Source organism: Lithobates pipiens, unplaced genomic scaffold (assembly GCF_037356315.1).
Source record: "Lithobates pipiens isolate NorthernLeopardFrog02 unplaced genomic scaffold, aLitPip1_a1.2 Scaffold_1, whole genome shotgun sequence".
Taxonomy (NCBI): Eukaryota; Metazoa; Chordata; class Amphibia; order Anura; family Ranidae; genus Lithobates; species Lithobates pipiens.
In genome coordinates, this window is record NW_027507685.1 from 142,619,459 (window position 1) to 142,642,576 (window position 23,118).

A 23,118-nucleotide genomic window follows, 5' to 3' on the forward strand; every position below is an offset into this window, starting at 1 on the left:
AATTTTTTTTTTCAAAAGATGAACTCATCCTTTTAAAACTTTGTACAGTTCACTGATCATGCCAATGTACCGTGAGCTGTAGGTGTAATTATTTTTAGCAAGAGTTTCCCTGAGACCTTAAAACTCGTTGAAGGGTATCTTGGGTGTAAAATTCGATCTGCAGGCGTACGAGGATTAATGCAGTAAAAATCCTTTGCAATTCTTTAGTGCAGAACTGCCGTCAGCCATGTAAAACTACACTACCCAGGACGCCCTCAGCACAGCGGCGGAAATGTTGTGTGTAAGATATGATATGCAGGCAGGACCTGCAGCTGTACAGAGAATGAGTAGGGGGGAGAGGGGGGGTCGGCAGCACATGGGATGCAGCTGCAGCAAGGAGAGGAGACAGAGCAGGCAAGCAGCAGCCTGGGACTTCCTTGAAGGCAAGGACAAGTGTCACCCTCAGGCTGTCACAAAACTTGATCTTGCACTGCCTCCTTTATCACTGTACGTGACAATACCGGCTCCTATCACAGCACCCTTGGTTGGCTGATGGGGTGATTAATCCATCCTGCAAAGGGTCCCTCCCTAGGGGGAGTGGAGAGGTCTGTCAGCAAAAGATAGGTCTCTGATCAGTCGCTTGCTCTTGCAAAGTTTCCTGTGCTGGCAGCAGCACGGGGTGGAGTGTCTCAGTTACAAAAGTGACAGCGACATTATAAGATGCATTGACCAGGACAATCCAGGGGACACCCGATACAACACTGAGGGGAGGGGTGAAGAGACCCTCTAATGGGATCCCCTGCGTACCCCACAGTACGCTTCTCGGTGTCATAGATGCTGCAAGTGACAGATGATTGCAACAGGACTTGTGAGCGAAAGAAAAAAAAAAGAAAAAAGGTGCAGGCTAATCCCCCCTTCAATTATTCTGCTCTCAACAGGAATCCAGGCGAGGACAGACAGATCGTGTGGCGGGCAACGATCTGCGAGCACCGAAGGAGACTGTGCATCTGCATGCCAGCAAACAAACAGGTACTTAATATTCCATATTTTATTTATGGCTGTTGGATCACTAGTAACGCTCCCTCCTTAGTTTCCGCTTGCCCTCTAGATGCCTTTCATTGCATCCGAATTAACTGCAAATTGGGTTAAAATCTACAGCCCTTGAAATACAGGAGCTTTACGTTGGCTTGCCTGCGATATGACCAGCTGTATGGTGTTTTTATTTTTTTATTTTAACCCCCAGTCCCCTCTGCTGCCTCTCTATGCTTTGCACAGCATTGCAGATGCATTTTAATTATTGTGGGAGACACATAACAGTATGGTGTTTTCCCTGGCTCTGCAAGTAGAGCTGCTGCATTATGCTACAGCGGTTCTGCCACTGTGAAATGCTGATTCTGAATGTACTCAGTATTGTCACATCAGCTGAATGGGCTCAATAGCTTTAGCTCAGTCGGTTGCACCAATTGCATTGACACCTAGAAAGGAATAACATGTAGATGCAGATTAATTCTCTTCTGAGTGCAAAAAAGATTGAAAAGGAAACTCTGGTGCTGCTCAGTGCAAGTGCATGTTCTGAGTTATAATGCTAAAACAGATCAGAAGTTATTGGTGATGTTACATTTGCATTTTTATTTGCTTTCTGTTCCATATTTTGAATATTATATTTCATATATATGTTTGTAAATGCTCCCTCTTGTGGTCATCTGTAGGTAGTGCACTTAAAGGTCAACTACACTTTTAGTAAAGTTTCGGGATACTCCCTCCTAACAAATAGTCTTAATAACCTGTGTAAGAAAGATACATATATTTACTTATTTGCATGCTGCTCCAGTTGGGTCATGTGATCGGCTCCCCTGTTCTCAGCCAGAGGTGGCTTCAGGGGAGAGGAGGGAGTGCCGACAACAATTTTGTAGACTAAAACGACTAAAACATTTTAGTTGACTAAATGAATACTATGTTCGTCTACTAAAATATGACTAAAACTAAAACAATTAAGGTGACTAAACTACGACTAAGACTAAAATGGGACTATAACTAAAATGCCATTTTAGTCAAAAGACTAAAACTAAATTGAAATTTGACCATTTAACACTGGTCTGTAGTGCATGGTCATACCTCAATACCATGAGAAATATCATTATATTTTTCACTCCAGCAGTATATAATGAGTTTTGGAAATTGTAGAGAAAGGTTAACTAATGAATTACAATTTAATTACACCTATTAGATTTTAGACGACTAAAATTAGTGTTAAGCCCCATCAGATTATCTGCTGAGTTTTTCCTTCAGATTTACCAAAACCATGTAGTGTAGAAGGGCCTGCCTGATTGTATACACATTGAAACTCCTAAGGTTTGTCCTCATATTATATGGTTTTGGTAAATCTGAAGGAAAAACTCAGCAGAAAATCTGATAGTGTGCATGGAGCTTAAGTCAACTAAAATGTACTGGAGATTTTAGTCGACTAAAACGTAGGACATTTTGGTAGACAAAAATGTACTGGAGATTTAGCTGACTAAATACCACTAAAACTAAAACAATTGCAGAAGACTAAAATGGGACTTAAACTAAAATGCCATTTTAGTCCTAAGACTAAGACTAAAGCTAAATCAAAATTTTCTGCCAAAATTAACACTGTCCGACAATAGATGGGCCATTGAAACCTATGGGTGACTTTGCCACTCCAGGCTTTAACGGCCATTTTTAAGCATTCCCTCCTCTCCCCTGCAGCTGCCTGTGGCTGGCACAGGGGAGATCCTGTGACTGGACCGTAATCGGCTAAAAATAAGTACAGTATATACATCTTTCTTACACAAGCAAAGATGTTAGGAGGGAGAATTTTTGAAGATTCGTTTTCCACAATTCTATTTTAAATCTCTCCCCCACTTTAGTGAAAGTCACCTACCTAAACAGTTACCTTCCCGAGATCTTTACTGTGTAGCATTACTTGGACCACATGGCTTTTGCACAGAGTCCAGCCGGTCCATATGCCTACTGCACTTGCACCTTGATTATTCATATTCCTCTAAATCGCTGGGGATGCTTTGCACAGAGCCAATTAACCTGGGCGAATTGTATGCATGTGCAGTAGTACCTAGACATGGCCTTGACTTTTTATATGAAGGCTGTGCTATGCTGGACAGGGTCACAATATGGAGATCTTTGGAGGAAGCCTACATCAAAGTATATCAATATGGGACTTGTTCTGGGGGCTTGAGTACTTTCAGACAGAGAGGTCAGCAATGGCAGCATACATGTTGCATCATTACTAGTATCCAGCAAATCATGTAGCTGTACTAAAATTAGAAAGTTCTTCCAGTTTATGGTAACGTGTACAGTATGTAAACCCTAACAATGAAGCTCTTGTATTTGCAATATTTTGCTCCGTTAAACATACCATTGAAAATATGTTGCTACATCTATCCAATAAGTGCAAAAGCCAATTGATCCTGCTAGAAATCCAGTACTTTCCAGTGCACTCTGTACTGTTATCACAAGCCCTTGTCTTAGCCCTGACCAGTTCACCTCTGTTAATTGCAGAACAATTCCCCCCTATATTATGGAGAAGAGGAAAGACTCTCTCTGCTTCCTGTCCTAGAGTGACAACACTGCTCCACCATAGGTGAGTGTTGTCACCATAGGACAGAAAGTGTGTTACTGGCAGGATGACCAAGTGAAAATAAAGGAACGAAAGCCTGAAAAATGCAGCCACCACATCTAAAAACTGTCAGTTTCCAATATATTGAATTTCTATTCCTGGCGTTTAGATACACTTGAATCCTCTTCCTCTGTTATCCACTACAGGCAGACTCCAGAGAGTATCCCAATGGGTCACTGGCAATGTACTTCCTGAGTCCTGCATTGTGTCCTCCCAATCTGCCTGATCATTCACATTCACTTTAACACATGATTCAGCTATGGCGGTGAAATAGATTTTGTTAGTAGTATTTGTTTTTACATCAAGCTTTCTGTATGTGAATGAATGTCCTCTGTAAGCTCCCGAGCCTCTCCTTTAGGCTGGGTTCACACTATTGCCAATTGGATGTGGGTTTCGCCACATCCAATTCGCATGTGAGGAGATTGTGACTGTCTCTCTATGGAGCCAGTTCACACAATCTCCAGAGCGGCTCCAGTGCAAGTTGCACAAGAGTCCTGTGCGTCTTCTGGTCCTTTTTCAGGTCCAAATTCAGCCCAAAATTCTGACTGAAATCTGACCTGAAACGATGAACAGGGATGCATCGGACACCTGCTGTGAGCCGATCTGTATTGCAGTGTGAACCCAGCCCTACCCCATCACTTCTGTTTTTTTGGAAGAAACGGTGAACATTAGTTATGCACTGCTCTATGAACACTACACATCCCATAGTCCATCGTCCATCTAAGGAATGAGCAAGAGTGGGTGGCTACGTTCCTACAGTGGGACCATGGAGAATGAACGTAGTCACCCTCTAAGAGGAAACCACATCACAGCAGAAAAAAAAAAGAAATTTGGAGCTTTGGAGGAGGCTGAGAGCAATAAAAGGCACTTTCTGAGTTATTATTATTATAATACAGGATTTATATAGCACCAACAGTTTGCGCAGCACTTTACAATGTAGAGGGGGACAGTACAATTTTAATACAGTTCAATACAGAAGGGGCAGGAGGGCCATGCTCATGGAGCTTACAATCTAAAGTTAACAGGCAGGTAATTGGTTGCTAGGGCTGCAACCAATCACCAATCAGGGAAGGAAACCCAGGCGTGGTGGTGGTGGAGCTGCGTACCGGACAAGATTGCCTTGCGATCTGTTTTTGGATCGTGGTCCGCCATTTAGTGGTGCCTGCTATAGTGCATGGAGCCTACCAAGCCCCTCCCACAGCTCTGCACAGGCTATGTACAGCACGGTGATGATGTCACTGTTGTTTTTGCAGGGTAATAACGAGGTTTCCAAAGGCATTTGGTGCCCAGATGCTAGATGTATTTCCTTTGTGGCTGTTGGGAAATATGGTTGAATGGTTTTTGTGGCCAGAGTTTAGCTTTAATAGTCTTAACAGATCTCGTAGACATAAAATATATATTTTTTCTATAAACCCATTGGGGTTGTTTTCCTAAAGGCAAATGACTGTTCACTTTGCAAGGGAATTTTCCCCAGATTTTAGTGAATGCTGTGAAGCTGCACTGGCATTCATCATTGAATCGTGTACAAGCAAAACATGTATTTTTATTTATTACAAGCAAAAAAAATGTATGTTTGTTTAATTTCAATGCACGTGATTGGGTATCCTTTGAAATTTCACCACATTCACTAAGCCCTGCAAATGATTCCCTTGCACAGAACAGTCTATTTGCCTTTACTAAATGAGCATCCTAGGTACTAATGGCAAAAAGATGACTTACCTGAACAGAACCTGACATTTCCCCAAATATCTGTCTCTAACATATGCTTTAGACCAGGAGTCTCCAAACTATGGCCCTCCAATTGTTCAGGAACTACAGTTCCCATCATGGCTAGTCATATCTGTGAATGTCAGTTTTACATTGCCTCATGGGACGTGCAGTTCTGCAACAGCTGGAGGGCCATAGTTAGGAGATCCCTGCTTTAGACAAACCTCTCTCAACCTTTTATATTTATTTTCAGGTCTCAATGAACCCCTGATAAAACCAATTTACTGGGGGTCAGTGGGAAAATGCCCCTTACATTGGTTGTTAGTGGGAAGAATTTCCCTTTACAGTGGTTGTCAGAATTCTACTTCTACAGCCAGCTAAAAAGATCAGTGGTGTTATGCCATTGGCTCTGCCAAATGTTGTTGACTCAGACCATCAGAAGGGAGCTCAATCAGCCACAGCTCAAGGAACCCCTAGCAAACTCCAGTCTAGAGGAAGCTTAGGGTAAAAAAAATGGCTGCCTTAGGCAATAACCTCTGAGTCAGGCATCTTCTAGAGAGGACATGGGCAGGAAGACATTGTTGGACCATTGGATCACACATGCATATCTGGCCTTTCTCTTATTTCTACAGCCAGGTTTAGATTTTTAGGACAGGAAAATGATCAACATTATGAAAAGAGTATGTATACCCTCCAAAAGCTGAAAGAGAACCCCCATCATTGAACTGCACAAATAGCAAAGATGTCAAAATGATGGTTCTAGTACAAAATGTAGTGACTTTATTAACAAATGAAGTAGAACCCTTAACAAAATGTTTATTTTTATTGCATCACTACAAACCCCCAAAAAAAGGCCAAAAGCGGAAAAAAGAAAACAAAACAAAAAAACAAAAAAGCTAAGGGAAAAACATGAGGAACTGAGAACTAAAAAGTATACCTTAACCCGGGATTTAAAATGTAATACATAGTAGCTTACCAGTCCTTAGATGCAGAGGCTGCATTCACTTTCTTTTCTCTAGCCAAGTACATTTTCTGCAAGTACAGAAAATACAAGGTGATCCTGACAGAAATTCAGTGTTCTTTTAACTTCCTGTACATTGAACTTAAATCTCAAACAATCAGTCTTCCCAGCTATCATAGTTACATGGTTAATTCGGTTGAACGTCACACGTCCATCCAGTTAAACCAACAGAGAAAAAAAACCCACACAAATAGAACACCTTCATATACAGTGCATGCGGAAAGTATTCACCGCGCTTCAATTTTTCCACATTTTGTTATGTTACAGCCTTATTCCAAAATGGATAAAATTCATTATTTTCTTCAAAATTCTACAAACAATACCCCATAATGACAACATGAAAGAAATTCGAAATCTTTGCAAATTTATAAAATAAATAAATAAAATGAAAAAAACAGCAACAAAAACATGTAGATAAGTATTTACATCCTTTGTTCAATACTTGAACCTTTGGCACCAATTACAGCCTCAAGTCTTTTTGAGTATGGCACACCAGTTTCTCCCATTCTTCTTTGCAGGACCTCTCAAGCTCCATCAGGTTGGATGGGGAGCGTTGGTGAACAGCCATTTTCAGATCACTCCAGGGATGTTCAATCAGGTTCAAGTTTAGGCTCTGGCTGGGCCACTCAAGGACATTCGCAAAGTTGTCCCGTAGGTAGCCACTCCTTTGTTATCTTGGCTGTGTGCTTAGGGTCATTGTCCTGTTGGAAGATGAACCTTTGCCCCAGTCTGAGGTCCAGAGCGCTCTGGAGCAGGATTTCATCAAGCATGTCTCTGTACATTGCTGAATTAATGTTTCCCTCGATCCTGACTAGCCTCACAGCATAATGCTGCCACCACCATGCTTCACTGTAGGGATGGTATTGGCCAGATGAGGAGCAGTGCCTGGTTTCCCCCAGACATAACGCTTGCCATTCAGTCCAAAGAGTTCAATCTTTGATTCATCAGACCAGAGAATTTTGTTTCTTATGGTCTGAGAGTCCTTCGGGTGCCTTTTGGCAAACTCCAGTGGGGCTGTCATGTGCCTTTTACTGAGGAGTGGCTTCTGTCTGGCTACTCTACCATACAGGTCTGATTGGTGGAGTGCTGCAGAGATGGTTTTTCTTCTGAAAGGTTCTCCTCTCTCCACAGAGAAACACTGGAGCTCTGTCAGAGTGACCATTGGGTTCTTCTCCAGTTGCTCAGTTTGGCTGGGCGGCCTGCTCTACGAAGAGTCCTGGTCTTTCCAAATGTCTTCCATTTACAGATGATGGAGGCCACTATGCTCATTCGGAACTTCAATGCTGCAGACATTTTTCTTTACCCTTGCCCACAATCCTGTCTCAGAGGTCTACAGACAATTCCTTGGACTTCAAAGCTTAGTTTGCACTTTGACATGCACACACACATGGTGGACTCCAATCTAGTTGTAGAAACATCTCAAGTATGATCAGTGAAACAGGATGCACCTGAGCTCAATTTTGAGTGCCATGACAAAGGCTCTAAATAATTATGTACATGTGTTTTTTTTAATTCATTTTTATAAATTTGCAAAGATTTCAAACTTCTTTCACATTGTCATTATGGTGTATTGTTTGTAGAATTTTGAAGAAAATAAAAATCCATTTTGGAATAAGATGGTAACATAACAAAATGTTTAAAAAGTGAAGCAAAAAGTGTACATGATCCCATACCTACAGTTGCTCCAGATGAAGGCACATTGTCTAACACTTCCTTTCCCTCAATGATATGAAGAGAGAGGAAGGCGTTTATAGCTCAAATCAGTAGAGCAGTTTATGGTGACAACGCTGCACCTTCAAAGATACACAAGTGTTGTCATGCTAGGACAGGAAGCGTGTTAACGGCTCAATAACCAGATGAAATTAAAGAAATAAAATACATGAAAAAAATACAGCCACTTCATGTTAGGGCTGGTAGGCTGTAATATATAGTATTTTTGTCTTTGCGTTTAAAAGGTTCACCTTTTCACAAAAAAAATTAAAAGGTGAACTACAGATATCCTGGCTGTCCCTCCTGACCCCGCTGCACATAACAGTCATGATGCCCCATGCTGTCAGTGTAGGAGTCCACACACTGCACACCACAATACACAGCCCTGGATAGAGTACCTATCATAATGCTTGCAATAACAAGCACTTATTGGTTGAGCAGCTATGTGAACATGCTAACCCATGAGAATCACATCTGAGGCTTTTTCTTCCAGTAAGGCCTCTCAGAAGAAAAAAGATCTTCTCATTGGTCAGAGCGGTCATGTTATCCAATGAGCTAACCAAAGAGTTCTTGCCATTGCGAGCATTAGGATGGATACTCACTAAAGGACTGTGTAGTGCGGTATACAGACTGCTACATTTCCAACATGGGGCATCATGGCCACTATCTGCAGAGGGAGGAGTGCCAGGATATTTGGAGTTAGTTTATCTTTTAATTTTCTGTGAAAAGGGGATGTTACGCTTTAACATTTTTGCTTCCAACAAAGAGACAAACAGGAAGGATTCTTATCAGATATAAGTAGCCTTATTTGTAGTTTCACAATACAGTAAGCTGCCAGATCAAGACCAGGGAAGTAAGAAAATGTTCTATGTAAAAGAGATGATCCAAGCAGAGGGCATCTATGGCCATCAACGGCTGTATGCCTATAGGCTCCAGAAATGGAAATCTGGACCCGATCCCACCAATCCCCAAAATATATGTAGCACTTACGACTGAAGGAGCGGCTGATTTGCTGGGCTTACCGTTACTTTCTTAACCTTGTGCAAGTCTAGGAGTTTTAGGAATTGTAGAAACTGACACTGGATCCGCTTTGGAATTTTTATTTGCAAAAAAGAGTAGACAAAACACAGTCTCTCAATGAGGGTAGAGGGTTTAGGTAGAAAGTTCAGGTACTCTTGGAGCTACTCAAAATAGGAAGTCTCTCACTATAGAAATCCAAAGAATAGCCACTCACAACTGGATTCTCACAGCTACTGGATAGACCTCCTCTCACTAGGCCTAGCAGCCAATAGAGTGTTTAGATAAAGCGAAGCCTCTGCCACAGACTTCCATATAGAACGTTTCAATAAAGTCTCTGCCACAGACTTGTTGTAGAACACTTGTAGTAAAATCTCTGCCACAGACTTGTTGTAGAACACTTGTAGTAAACTGAAGGATGTAGACAATTTTAGAGAGCCCTCATATGGTACCAGTATCTTGCAGCCCGTCAGACGATACCGTAAGAGTGTAGATTCACTCGGGGCCCTCAACTAAGCCTCCAGGCTCTTTCTGAGAAGCCAGCCTTCAGCATGGCCTTCTCCCGAAGAGTTCTCCCCTGGTTGCTTCCTCAGTTGCTGGGCCTCTCCACAGATGAGACGGCACCGGACCACCTCCGAATCCTCCCTCCAGTTACTTTGCCTCAGGCTAGCCAGCCCCGAGACTCAGAATTGGATGGATCTGCATCCCAGGCCATGAGGGCCATTGGGGCTGGTCAGGAGGACCAGGACCAAACGGACAGAAAGATCTTCTGGACCGGAACCCAGAGGCACGTGATGCCTGTACCTTAAGTACCCTCTCCCAGAATGCACAGCAGGATGACACTCCCACTGGGCTGGCTCCGAGAAAGAATGGCACTCAATGCGTCCAGCTGAACCGGGTTCTCACACTTGCCAGTGAAGCGCCACCCGTGGCCAAGCAGAACAAAGTGCAATCCAGTTAGACTGGTACTGAAACCATAATTTGGTATAATTAAACCCAAAACCAAACTGCGGTTCTAGGTACTTTAAATACATGGTATACATATATAAGAAGCTGTCTGCTAAACTATACTAAGGAAACTATGTAGACTGCCTTTGCTGAAAATACTAATTCCCTGGCTGTCTCTTGCCTCAAACTTTCTTAGTCACTAAGCTAAGAGTTTTAACTCTCTGGCATCTACCTAACACTGAAATATCCATTTTGAAATCCATTTAAATGACCGTGTGTTAAAGCTGGAGCTGGGCACTGGCAGTATCATCCAAATTTTTGTATAATCTAAGAGACAAACTTGTGAAGGTCAGTAAATAAAATAATCAGATTTAGTATGATTCATACAAGTTAATCACAGAGGTCATATTTTTAATTACCACATTGCACCACTATCTAATTGATGGATGACCTTGGCCCAGCTGAAAACTTAAGCGATTTTTCTTAATCACTTTATCTCTTTTATTATTACCGGTAATTCACATTAATATAATTTTAATATATAAAATTAGACTTTATCTCTAATCAAGTGGTCTGTTCTAATTGGAAAACAGGATATTGGTTTACACTAAGGAGTTGTTGAAATCATTACATGATTTCATGAATCATTCACAATCAATTAACATGCTGACCTGCTTTGCATGCAGCTGAAAGTCTTGCCTGAAAAAATACACTGGCTGCCATTGCTGTGCTTTGCTTTTGAAAAGACTAATTGCCTGGCTGTTATGTTACTCTAAAGCCCTTGATATTTTCTGAGTCATTGTCCTGTAAAAACAGGAAAGTACAAGTTCTGATCTTCTCTGATTCACTAGCTGCTTGCTTGTTCTGGATTAGTGACTGAGAAAGTATCGTGGGCCGGAAGCAGCCAGGGAACTAGTATTTTCAGCAATGACAGTCAACATAGTTTCCATAGTATAGGTTTAACTGAGATCTTCAAGGAAGAAAATAAGGGAAGAAGCTGAGATCTTCATGGAATAATAAGATGAGCTTGGGTTTGGCTGCAAGGTGCTACCTAATCTCAGTATTTCCCTGGCATAATTTAAAAGAAATCTTCACACGCAATGAATTGGTTGAAGTAGAACCAATTTGGCAGTCATATTAGGTCAATGATGTCACGAAAAATCCCCACCCCCTCCTTCCCTGAACGTGAAGCTGCAGGGTGGGAATCCCCCACCCAAATCTTATTAGCCCAGCATTGACAGCTGCCTTTCAAGTTTGGCTTAGTGACTGAGAAAGTTTGAGGCAAGAGACAGCCAGGGAATTAGTATTTTCAGCAGTCTACGTAGTTTCCTTAGTATGGTTTAGCAGAGATCTTTATAGTATAAAATAAGGGATAAGGCTGAGATCTTCATGGAATAAAATAAGGGATGAGCTTGGGTTTGGCTGCAAGGTGCTACCAAATCTCAGTATTGCCCTGTATTACTCGACGGAGTTCTTAACCAATTCTGAACTTTGGGTGTACTACATACACCCTCAAAAACTTGATCTAAACTCTTAATGTGTGTTTGGTACAGCTTGCTTCTCCTTTCCTGGCTGCATTTATCAGATGTCATTTTGACAGCCAGGAATTGTGCAGTAGCACAAGGGCAGCTTTTGTCTTTCATATGTAAACTGCAACATGCAGAACAGTGTCTGTGTTGTCAAGAAGAGTTATAATGTAGGTATATTATAAATTATTATTCTGGCCAATTGAATTAATTAAGCCCAAGTGCTTGACATGCCTAAACGTGACTTAAGTTTACAACCATCAAGCATTTTTTCTGGCAAAACCCTGCGGCCAGGAGAAACATCCAGTGTGCATGAAGCCTAAATGTTTGCACACAAGGACCATACAACTTTCACCAAGGATTCATACATTTTCTAAATTCTAATAACTCCCCAAAAACAAAATCCTCAACACTTGTCCTTGTGTTAAAATAAAAAATAAAATAAAAAGCATATTTATTAGACCATGGAGTACAGCAATGTTTTTCTTAAAGCAAAAGCTCTCCCTTCATCCCTCTTTTCAGAGCTGCCATATTTAAGATCTGGACCATGCGCAGACACACCGCAAGCTTGAGTTTTCAGGCAGAGACCCCATAGTGCGTGTGCACGTGTGAAAACTCAAAAACAGCTCCTGGAATGGCCATGGCACATATCCCAGGAGGCGCTTTATAAAATGTTGCAAATGCGCAACCCACAGAGAAATGCGCCTGATCTTAATTAAAGATGTGTCCTACATCATTTTAACCTAGGTTGCTAAGGCTCGGTTCACACAGGGGCGACTTGTCCAGGCGACTTCGCCGCCTGACAAATCGAGCTCCATTCTGTACTATGGAACCGTTCTAATAGGAGCGACTCAAGTCGCTCCGACTTAGAAAAAAGGTTCCTGTACTACTTTGGGGCGACTTGCATTGACTTCTATACAGAAGTTGTTTTGCAAGTCGCCGCTGATCGTATGCAGGTCGCGGCGCTGCAAGTCGTGCCGCCCCTGTGTGAACCGAGCCTTAGGCAGTAAAAAAAGTTTTTACTTAAATTCTTTTTTTTTTTTTTTTTGTGCTAATGTGCAAGAGGAAGTAGCAAAGAGGAGGTAGGAAAGAGGACCATAAAAAACTGAGTAAAGTTCCACTTTAACTTGATTTTTATCACAACTTTCACTTCTGTCTTGTCTTAGACATTGGGACAAGATTGTTGTTAAAGTCTTTTTGCTTTCTTGATTGGAGTTATGCCCCGTACACACGATCCCAAAATCGTACGGAAAATACCGCTTTCGAAGCGATCGTGCGATAATCGGATCGTTAGTACAGAGATTTCGAGAGCCTATTAGGACAGTTCATCCGATATTATTCTATCGGACATGCACGGAAATTTTTTTTGGACGATGCCAGATCGTACGATTTTCATTTAATCAGTACAGCTATCGTTCGAAAATGCAATACAAATGCATTACAACACATGACATCACTTCCGAATTTTTTTTCTGTCGTGCGGGAATTTTCGTGACTTTAGTAAACTCATCAGATTCGATCTGAGATTAGCATGCAATAAAAAACGGATGATCATTCGTCCGATAATCTCATCGTGTGTATGGGGCATTACTCTTGAACTATTTCTCTAGCATGTAGTAAACTGAAATAATGTATTTATTGTGAAAAATCCAACTTTTTTTTTTTTTCTGCATTTAGAATTCTGTGTGATTCTCTACAGCGTACGAGAAATGTCACACATTGATGTTTCTGCTTTTATCTTTCATGTTAACACCTGTCACCACAACTTCTTATTTCTTCATTCTGTGTTATCTGAAAAGTGCCCTATATATCTCGCCAGCTATCAGATCCTGAAAGGCTTTTAACTATTTTTAACTCTCCCTCTTCTGTTACTGGAAACCTCTCAGCAATGCCAGTGGCACCCTATGCAAATAGGAACGTGGACGCCGGTTCAGGAGACAGCTCTGCTGTTAGTAGGCCTTTTTTCTCAGCAAACAGGTGCAGGAACTCCCCCTCCCCCCTTCTGAGTCCCCGCTTGTCTCTGCCCCCTACCTACCTCTGAGCACCATCCCTTGGTTCCACCCCCTACCCACCTCCCAGTACTGCCCTTTATAGAGAATACAGAATGAAATATAATTTTGTGCTACTAAGTCAATTGTATGGAATGTATTAATGACAACAAGAAAGATGAACAGTAAAACAGTGAGCAACAATAGTCCCCCATCCCAGCAACAACAGACATCTGCAGTAAAAATAGACCCCCCTTCTACAACAAGAGATCTTCCACACAACAATAGACCCCCCAAGTAACAATGGACCCCTCCGGAATAAAATTACTTGCCAGCAACAATAGACTCCTAGATGCAACAACTGATCTCCCCGCATCAATAGATTCTCCAGCAGCCAGCAACGATGGACCCCTCCCAGCAACAATTGACCCCCCCACCAGCAACAATAGACCACCACACAAAAATAGATCCCCACCAGCATTATTAGACCCTCCAGCATACCCCAAGGACTCTTTGCCATTACATAAATTAGTGCTGGAGGTTCCGGAACTGTGTTTCTCTGCGTTCCCGCTGCAAAAAAAAAAGCCCTGGCCGTTAGTAAAGGAAAGCAAACAGTTTGAAATAGCACCATAGAATCGGGGCCTTTGTGCATTCCTAGAAAAGAGTGGTTTCAAAAGCAGGCAAATCTTCATGTTGCAAATATACTGATTCTCTTAAGCATATACAAAGGATTTCTAGAAACCAAAAGGCCAAACGTATGTGGACATACCTCCAAATAAAGAAGTTCAGGTATTTCCAGAGAAGAATCTTGTGCTACAGAATACAATGAAGGCCCCTTGATCCCATAGGGTAAGGGAGCCTTGACTTCAGGATGCATGGCCTAGCGACAGGGGTGTAATCAAGAGCTATGAATCCAATAAATTCATACGATTGGCTAGTTGGGCATAAGGGGCTTGGCCTGAACTCTATAAACTTTCCTCTCTGAGGTAAAAATCTTCACGCACCATTGGAAGAGCAGAAAGAAAGAAGAATTGCCAGCCTGCCCCAACTTTTCTTTGGTTTCTGGTCGGTTGACACAGCTTCCCTGGCAGTTTTTACCTTGCCATCGATAAATGTTTAATTTATTGGTCTATGCCCTTCAGTGGAAGTTTCACCAGTCTAATGTTTGTCTGGAACTTCTGGCAGAGACAGGCCTTTTAGACTAGGTCCAGTTAAGGCCTCAAGAGATGCCCACAGTACAACTTTAACTGGCACGAGTTTAATGTTTATGTTGGAAAATTGCTTATGTGGAAAATTTTAATAAAGTTGTGGTTTTGCACTTTCCAACGTAACCTGTCTGAGCATCATTTATTGGGCGAGGTTACTGGTAGATATGGTTATTTATGGCTTTAAGCCTACAGTATCCTCCTCAACAGTCAAGACATGGGCTTTCATTGGCAACAGTTTGTGAAAGGCCCGTTATTATTATTGCAGTAAAGCCATCTTCATTAAGACATGGTTTGGTGTGGATGGAATTTAACTGGTTCCCGACTGGCTTACGCAGATATACTGGGGCAGAATGGCTCTCCTGGGTGAAACCCTGTATGGGTATGTCCTTCCCTGTTTTGGCCACCAGAGGATACGCGTGCTCCGTGGCATGGCGGTGGCCCCAATGTGCGTGGCTGGTGGTCGCAATTGCCGCTGGCCATGCGAGATTGCATGAACGAGTGCCAGCACAGGGATTTGTGTGTGTAAACACACAAATCCCTGTACTGTCAGAGGAGAGTAGACATGCCTTTTGTTCCTAGTAAATAGGAACAGCCATGTCTCCTCTCTTACTCAGTCCTATCCCCATATGGTTAGAACACACTGAGGGAACACACATTTAACCCCTTGATCGCCACCCCTAGTGTTAACCCCTTCCCTGCCAGTGACAAAAATGTGTCAAAAGTGTCCGATCTGTCCATCGCAATGTCGCAATACTGCTAAAAATCGCAGATCACCATTACTAGTAAGAAAATATATAAAAATGCCATAAATCTTTCCCATAGTTTGTAGACGCTATAATGTTTGCACAAACCAATCAATTTACACTTATTGCAATTTTTTTTTACCAAAAATATGTAAAAGAATACATAGTGGCCTAAACTGATAAAGACATTTTTATTTTTATTTTTTAAATTTGGGGGATATTTATTATAGCAAAAAGTAAAAAATATTGTTTTTTTTCAAAATTGTCTTTTTTGTTTAGAGCGCAAAAAATAAAAACCGTAGAGGTGATCAAATATCACTAAAAGAAAGCTCTATTTGTGGGAAAAAGGACTCAAATTTAGTTTGGGCACAGCATTGCATGACCGCACAATTGTCAGTTAAAACAACGCAGTGCCAAATTGTAAAAAGTGTTCTGGTCAGGAAGGAGGTAAAATCTCTCAGGACTGAAGTGGTTAAAGAGTAGTTCCACCCCCCACCAAAAAAATAAAAGTCAACAGCTATAAAAATAAAATGTAGCTGTTGACTTTCAATATTAGGACACTTACCTGTCCAGGGAGCCCATGACGTCGGCATACCAGCTAATTTTTCCCACTGGCTCTTGGATGCTGTCATCGCCATTCATAGTAAGGGGACTCCGCAGTGAAGCCTTTCTGTACTGCACATGTGCGAAGCGAACTGTGCTTTTTAACTGGCCCAGTGGTGGAGGAAAGAGGAGGGGGCAGAGGTACCCGCTCCCCTCTCCCCCGAAAGTTGCCAAATGTGGCACCAGAGGGGGGGAAGGAGGCAGATGAGCGGAGCTTCCACTGTTTGGTGGAACTCCGCTTTAAGTGATCTGCACAGAGCCCTGACCTTAAGGCCTCATACAAACAGGCCCAATGTCGGCACGAGCCATTATTGTAGAAATTGTCTGACTTTCAACCCATGTGTACAGCTGCTGTCTGAAAGAATTTGATCTCAAGTACAGCTTCTGTCAAACAAGCATGCTTGAAAATCAGCAGCCGATCAGCATCCAATCAGTGCTCGCAGCCACTGATCGGTGTGTTCTGGCAGAGAGGCTTTCATGAATTTCTGGAAATTACAGCAAAGTGTTAACAGTGGACAGTACAATCTGGAGCCATTTTGTTTGTTTTTGCAGAAAAGAGAAGGCAGGAGCAGGGGAGTGCCTTGCCATCCTAGGCTATGGGGCTTTTTGTATCCATTGTTGAACACAGTGTAGGGAGACACAACTCTAGTCCCTACATGCAAGGGTGACTCTATAGGACACTTTAAGAGAAAAGAGCCACCCTGAAACAGGAAACCTGGGGCATCAGTCATGGCACCAGCTTAAGCTGGAACAAAGACAAGGATTAAAAGATAAAGAAGCTGCATACTCAGTAAGGACACATGCACATGTGCAGCTATTAGCATTCAAGTACTATCAGTGATGGATAGCTTTTCAAAGGGTGTTTGGCAGGTGGTGGGGAGGCAATACGTCACCTCCTCGTGGCCTGTTTTAACTCTGAAAATGGTGACCAACAACAGCACAACTGTGTGCATTGCACGCGGTTACAGGATTGCTACATTGTGGGCCCATTTGACATGCTGATCCACCTTCTTTTACCCTCTCCCCTCACTCAACGAACACGCCTAAACATGTCTAGAATTAATGCGCACGTATGCATGTTCCAACAATTTTCCTACCCATATGCTCCTTTTCTAAACTTGCTGGTGATGTTTTTTTTCAGCCAGTAAGTGTATACATGGACACATAGGGATAACAGGTGCATTTACAGAACGAAAAAAATAAATGCCAAATGCGTTTTTTTTCTGCTCGCCATGTATGATGCTCAAGAATACAGTACAGAAGAGAACAGAAAGCTAACAAGATTTCTGGCAGGAACAACTGGAATTTTATGCATTATAAATATAATGAAACGCTTTAAATGGTAGATTTAACCTCCCTGGCATATGATTATTTCAGATTTTAGGTGTTGAAAGTGGTACAATTATTTTTCATGGAAATGTAATATAATAGAATATATAAATAATATAAAACTGCATGCAGGGCACTGGGCAGACCACTAGGGACAAAGGGGATGTGAAATAATTACATACAGAAATGTAATCTATTAGATAACATTATACTGTATGTAATGTGTGCGCTTTACTTTTTGAATTTGGCGCCGTTCTCCGTCCCCGTGCGTCGCAACACTCGCAGGGAACGGAGCTCGGCTCCATGATAGATTGAGCGGAGGACGAGCCGCTTGCACAGCGGGGGGACATCGCTGGGTCCAGGGGATAAGTTAAGTAAACTCATCCTGGATCCAGCGATGCTATCCCGAGTCTGGCACGGGGTTACTGCTAATGGTACTGAATTTTCACCCCGAGCCAGACAACATATTCCTACCAGCCCTCGAATTCCAGTGCTGTCTTCATTGCAGCCAATTCTTCTCAGGCTTTCAGATCATCTGCACTGCCATCTTGGCTTTAGGAGCTAGCTGTCACTTCCTGATAACTTACAGCCGGCCCCCTACTGCTTATGCAGTAAACACAAAACTGCTGTGAGCCTGGTACTGTTGCCTCCTGGGATGTCTGATGTTATTCCAGTAGGATGCGATGGCAGGCATTATCCTCGCTTAGGTGAGGAATGAGGAAGTGAGAGCAGGTATTATCAAAAGTGTAGCACCCCTCTGACACCGCAAAGGCAGGAGAGCACCTACATAGGTCAGGGGCAGGCTAGAATTAAACCCCAGGGCTCAGTGGCTAAAATGGGGGGACTGAGAAAGGATATTGAGCACCAGTTACTTTTGTCTTTTTAAAGTTTTATTGCAGTCAAGGAGGTGAGGATTAGGGGACCCAGATACCATTGCAGATCACTTACCAACACTCCAGATCCAGATCAATGTTCAGCTTCACAGTGTCAGAATCTTTATGCCCAACCAGCAGCGCTGTAAGCATGTTCCCTAATTTCAGCGAGTCCTCCAAGTGAGTCACCAGGCCCTTCTGAGAGACAGGTCTTCTTCCTGATTCTCTCCAGCATGGGCCCTTCCATACGCTTCAACATTGGCACAGCTTCCTCCAGATCAGGCAGGACAGCTTCAGGGCCACTTCAGCACATATTAGGTCCCAAAACAGGCTATTGAAACTAACAGCATACGATAGCACTATCCTAGACCACAGCCCAGGGGAAGAGATCGAGCACGCCAGAAGCCTGTCCAAAGTATTTATAACCTCTTCCAGCCTGCACCAGTGGCATACACCTCCTACTGGATTGGCTGAAGAAAATATAAATATTCATAACTTAGTTTTGTTTGTGAAATCTCATACTATGACCAGTGATACCAGTGACATCTACTGGTGACAGTGAAAAATCACAAGCCAACTTAAAATATAACTACAGGAAAAACATTTTTTTTGGATAGAGCAAGGGAGGGTTATAACCCGTGAAATTTTTTTTTTTTCGCCATCTGTGTCCCATTGCAGATATTTACCTTCACTTCCTGTTCCATATCCAAACAGGAAGAGGAAATCTCTGCAAATTAAGGGGATTTCTTTGGGAACCCTATCTCACCAGAACTAGTGTCCCCATTTGAGGATTTCCATTCTATTACTTTTCTGATGACGACCCAGAATTTGGGGTTTTCTTTTACTTTCACTTTCAATGGTAAACAGAACAAATAAAAGAGGGTGAATCTCCTTAACAGGAGCACAGACCGCAATAAAACTTGGTGTTCTAATCCCTCCACACTAGATCCAAAACGGACAAAAAAAAAAAAGTTTTCCCTTTAGTTATACTTTAAGCTTAGGGGAAGACCAGGTGAAAGACTATACAGACTGAGCCCAGCCAAAAACTAAACTGACATACAGTAAAAGCCCCTATTTAATAAAAAGGGGCTACAAAAAATACTCACCCTGTTTCCAGCAAGAACTCATCTATGTGGTCTTTTATTAAATTCTCCAGTATCTTCCTTATAACTAACTTCAGAAGTTAAACTAACAGGTCTATAGTTACTTGGTAAAGACTTTGATACCTTTTTAAATATAACGAATTGAACAAGATGCCCCAGACCGCAAGTCTAAAAAAGCCTACCAAAACCCCATCCTAATAAGCAAGACAATTTGAAAAGACATATACTCCTCTGGGGAGAGGACTTTAACATGGGCAGGTGGTCATAAAGGTATACAAAATTATATCAAAATTACAAGGCATAGTTTAATAATAATAAAAATAATTTTTAAATTTATTTTTAAATATAGGCAACACATTAGCCATACCTCAATCCAGTGGTACTATTCCAGACATTAAGGACTCCCTAAAAATTAGAAACAATGGCTTTGAAATGACAGATCTCAATTCTTATAGAATCTGTGGGTGGATGCCATCAGGTCCTGGTGCTTTATCCTTCTTTATTCTGTCAAAATATTTCTGGACCATATCACTTTTGAGCCATTGTGGATCATCTGGGGCAATACTATAACCATTATGGACATGGGCTCCCCCATGCTCCTTTGTATACATAAAGCTAAGGAAAGTATTTCAGAAACGTGCCTTCTCTTTGTCCCCAGTCAACCACTCCAGATTATTTTGTAAAGGACCTACATGCTCAGATCTGACCTTTTTATTACGAATATATTTGAAGACTTTTTTGGGGTCTGTCCTGCTATCTTTTGCAATCTGTCATTTATTTAGAATTGATGTGTCCTTGATTTCCTTTTACATGATTTATTATATTCTTTTTAACATATAAAGGGGTTGTTAAGGCTGTGCACACAAGCACTGCCAGCCCCACTGCTAGTATAAACTGTAGTATATCCTGCATGGCATTTTGTAAAATTCTTCTTCTAAATACCTTCTTCATTCTTCCCGATCAGCGGTCACATGACTGCCCATTGGTCTCTCCCTCCGCTGTATGTACTAGGGAGGGAGGGGCCAAGCTCTCCCTCTGATGTCCGCTGGGTGGTCACATGACCTCCGTCCCTAGTGTATACATTGGAGTAAGAGAGCGACGGGCAGTCACGTGAACACGGATCGGGGAGAATGAATAAGGTATTAGAAAAATAATTTTACAAAAAGGCATACAGTATATACTGCAGGTTATACTAGCAGTGGGGCTGGCAGTGCTTGTGTGCAGTAATGTGTGCACTGCTCAGAATGGTACTACAAAGGGAGGGGAATGGTGGATCACACACAGACTAGCTGACAGGCAAGGAGGGGAGGGGGGAGGAGGACACAGGAGATAGAGGAGAGCAGAGAGCAGGGCTGTGGACGACTGAGGCACACAAACTGACTACGGTCTCAGGGCTTAGCAGCCATGATTAACCGTGGTCAGTTTACAGGGGGGACTGCAGGAACTGGCAGGATCAACAGGTATTTCAGGTGATACAGAGAGCCAAATTACAAAGCACAAGCACTGTGTTGTATAACATGCTTTAAAGGAGCAGAATAAATTTTTATTAAATTTAGGTTAACAAACGCTTTAAATGATGATAGTGTTCATTTTTATATTTTTTAAAAGCTCTTTTCTTATTATTTTTATAGATTTTTTTAAAGAAGCCCTGTAAGACAAAGGCATAATGAGCTAGTATGCATCGCATACTAGCTCAGTATGGTAAATACTTCCCTTAGAACGAAGCCCTGCAGCGGGGGCGCCCGCACACCGCTGAGACGGCTGACATCTTCCCCGGTATTACCTTCCAAGTTCGTGGGCTCCGACGTTGTGAGTGGGCAAAACCGCAATGACGTTACTCCTGTGCCTGCGCGGTGGCCGCCGTTCATGACAAGGGGCTCTGAAGAAACAGCACGGACGGCCATGCCTTCAGAGCGCATGCACCGATGACATCATAGGCAGCGTATATAGTAAATACCTCCTAAACTGTGCGAGTTTACGAGATATTTTCATGACTTATAGGTAAGCCTTATTATAGGCTTACCTGTAGGTTAAAAAAGAAGATTTTACTTCCTTTTTAACTTTGGCTGTGAGCCATATAGGTTTTAATTTTAGTCTTAAACTAATTGCCCATGGGAATATAATTTGCAGTGAGTTTGCATACAGTCTTTTTGAAGAATTCCCATTTCTGTTCTGTGTCCATTGATGCCAATATCCACTCCCAGTTTAGGTCTTGAAGAGCATCCCTCATCCTTGGAAAATGTTCTCTCTTAGCCCTTGTACACACGGTCGGATATTCCGATGGAAAATGTCAGATCGGACCATTTTGTCGGATAATCCGACAGTGTGTGGGCTCCATCGGACTGTTTCCATCGGAATATCCGACGGACCAAGTTTTAGAGCTGGGCTATAAAACTTTCCGACAACATGATCCGATTGGAATTCTCTACAAACGATCAGACAAATTCCGATCGGACAAGGTGCCACGCATGCTCAGATCAAATTCCTAGACCAAAGCTATTGGCTACTAGCCTGAAGGTAGTCCCGTCGTAACTGAATTACGTCATGACGTTATGAACGATCGGATTTTCTGGCAACTGTGTACGACCGTGTGTATGCAACACCAGGTTCGGACAAAATCCGTCTGAAAAAATCAGACGGATTTTGTTGTCGGAATGTCCGATCGTGTGTACAAGAGCTAAAAGTTAAGTGTTTTTATATTTCCTGTATGTCTTTTTTGCTTACAGCTAACATTAAATGAAATCATGTTATGGTAACTGCTACCCAGATGTTCTTTTCTATGAATATTGGTAATAAGCTCTGCATTGTCGGGGCCTCAATAAACTGCACCATAAAATTGTCTTGTAATAGGTCTATAAAACTTTTTGCTCTTTAACAGCTCAAGCAGTGCCATTACTCCAGTCAATTTCCGAGTAGTTAAATTCCCACAATATTATCACTGTCCCAGCCCTTCCTATCTGTGCAAGGAGCTCATTAACACGGAGAGGTCTATAACAAACTCCAATGACAACCTTTGTAGTATGCACACCCATGTACAGTTCCACCCATAATGCTTCGGACTCATCACACTCTCCATCAACTAGGTCCTCTTTCACACTTGTCACATAGACAGACACCACCACCCCTCTCTTTTATCCTGCATTTCTGAAAGAGAGCGTAACCAGGATTATTACTAGCCCAGTCATGTTAAATCATATTTTTCTCATGCACCATTGCTTCCAACTCACCTATTTTGCTTGGCAGACTTTTGGCATTGGTGAACAAACACTTTAATTCAATGTCACATTTTGCACACTTATTTTGCATATTTTATTTTATTTTAGTACAAGTAGTACCATTTCCAATGGGTGTTTGTAACATGGTAACCTTCATATTACCTGTCATAGCCCCCCATATTTCCCCATTCCACCCACCAATTGTGGCTGACCCCTCTCTGGCCTGTCTGCTCCATTATAATCTCATTCACCCTCCCCCTCAATCCTAGTTTAAATACTCCTCCAGCCTTCCCATAAACCTCTCCCCCAGCACAGCAGACCCCCTTCCATTTAGGTGCAAACCATCTTTAGCATATAGGTTGCACCCCAATGAAAAGTCAGCTCAGTGCTCTAAAAACCCAAATTGCTCCTTCTTACACCAGGTCTTTAGCCATGCATTCAGTTCTCTAATCTCCCCCTGTGTTTCCTGTGTTGTGTATGGCACAGGCAAT

General features: G+C 42.2%; 1 protein-coding gene across 3 annotated transcripts in view; it reads left to right on the plus strand.

The window, feature by feature from the left end:
* The first annotated feature begins 353 nt into the window (after nt 1–353).
* FAM78A (family with sequence similarity 78 member A) overlaps nt 354–23,118 on the plus strand; it is a 137,063-nt gene continuing 114,298 nt past the window's right edge. For 2 of the 3 annotated variants that reach the window (XR_013272387.1, XM_077477993.1), the window contains exon 1: nt 862–1,008. Coding sequence is in view for 1 of the 3 variants with exons in the window: in XM_077478002.1 (XP_077334128.1) it covers nt 830–1,008 (179 nt within the window). In the remaining 2 variants the exon portion in view is untranslated. Of the gene's footprint in view, nt 1,009–23,118 lie in introns of all 3 variants that reach the window. The other variant, XM_077478002.1, reaches the window with a different exon arrangement.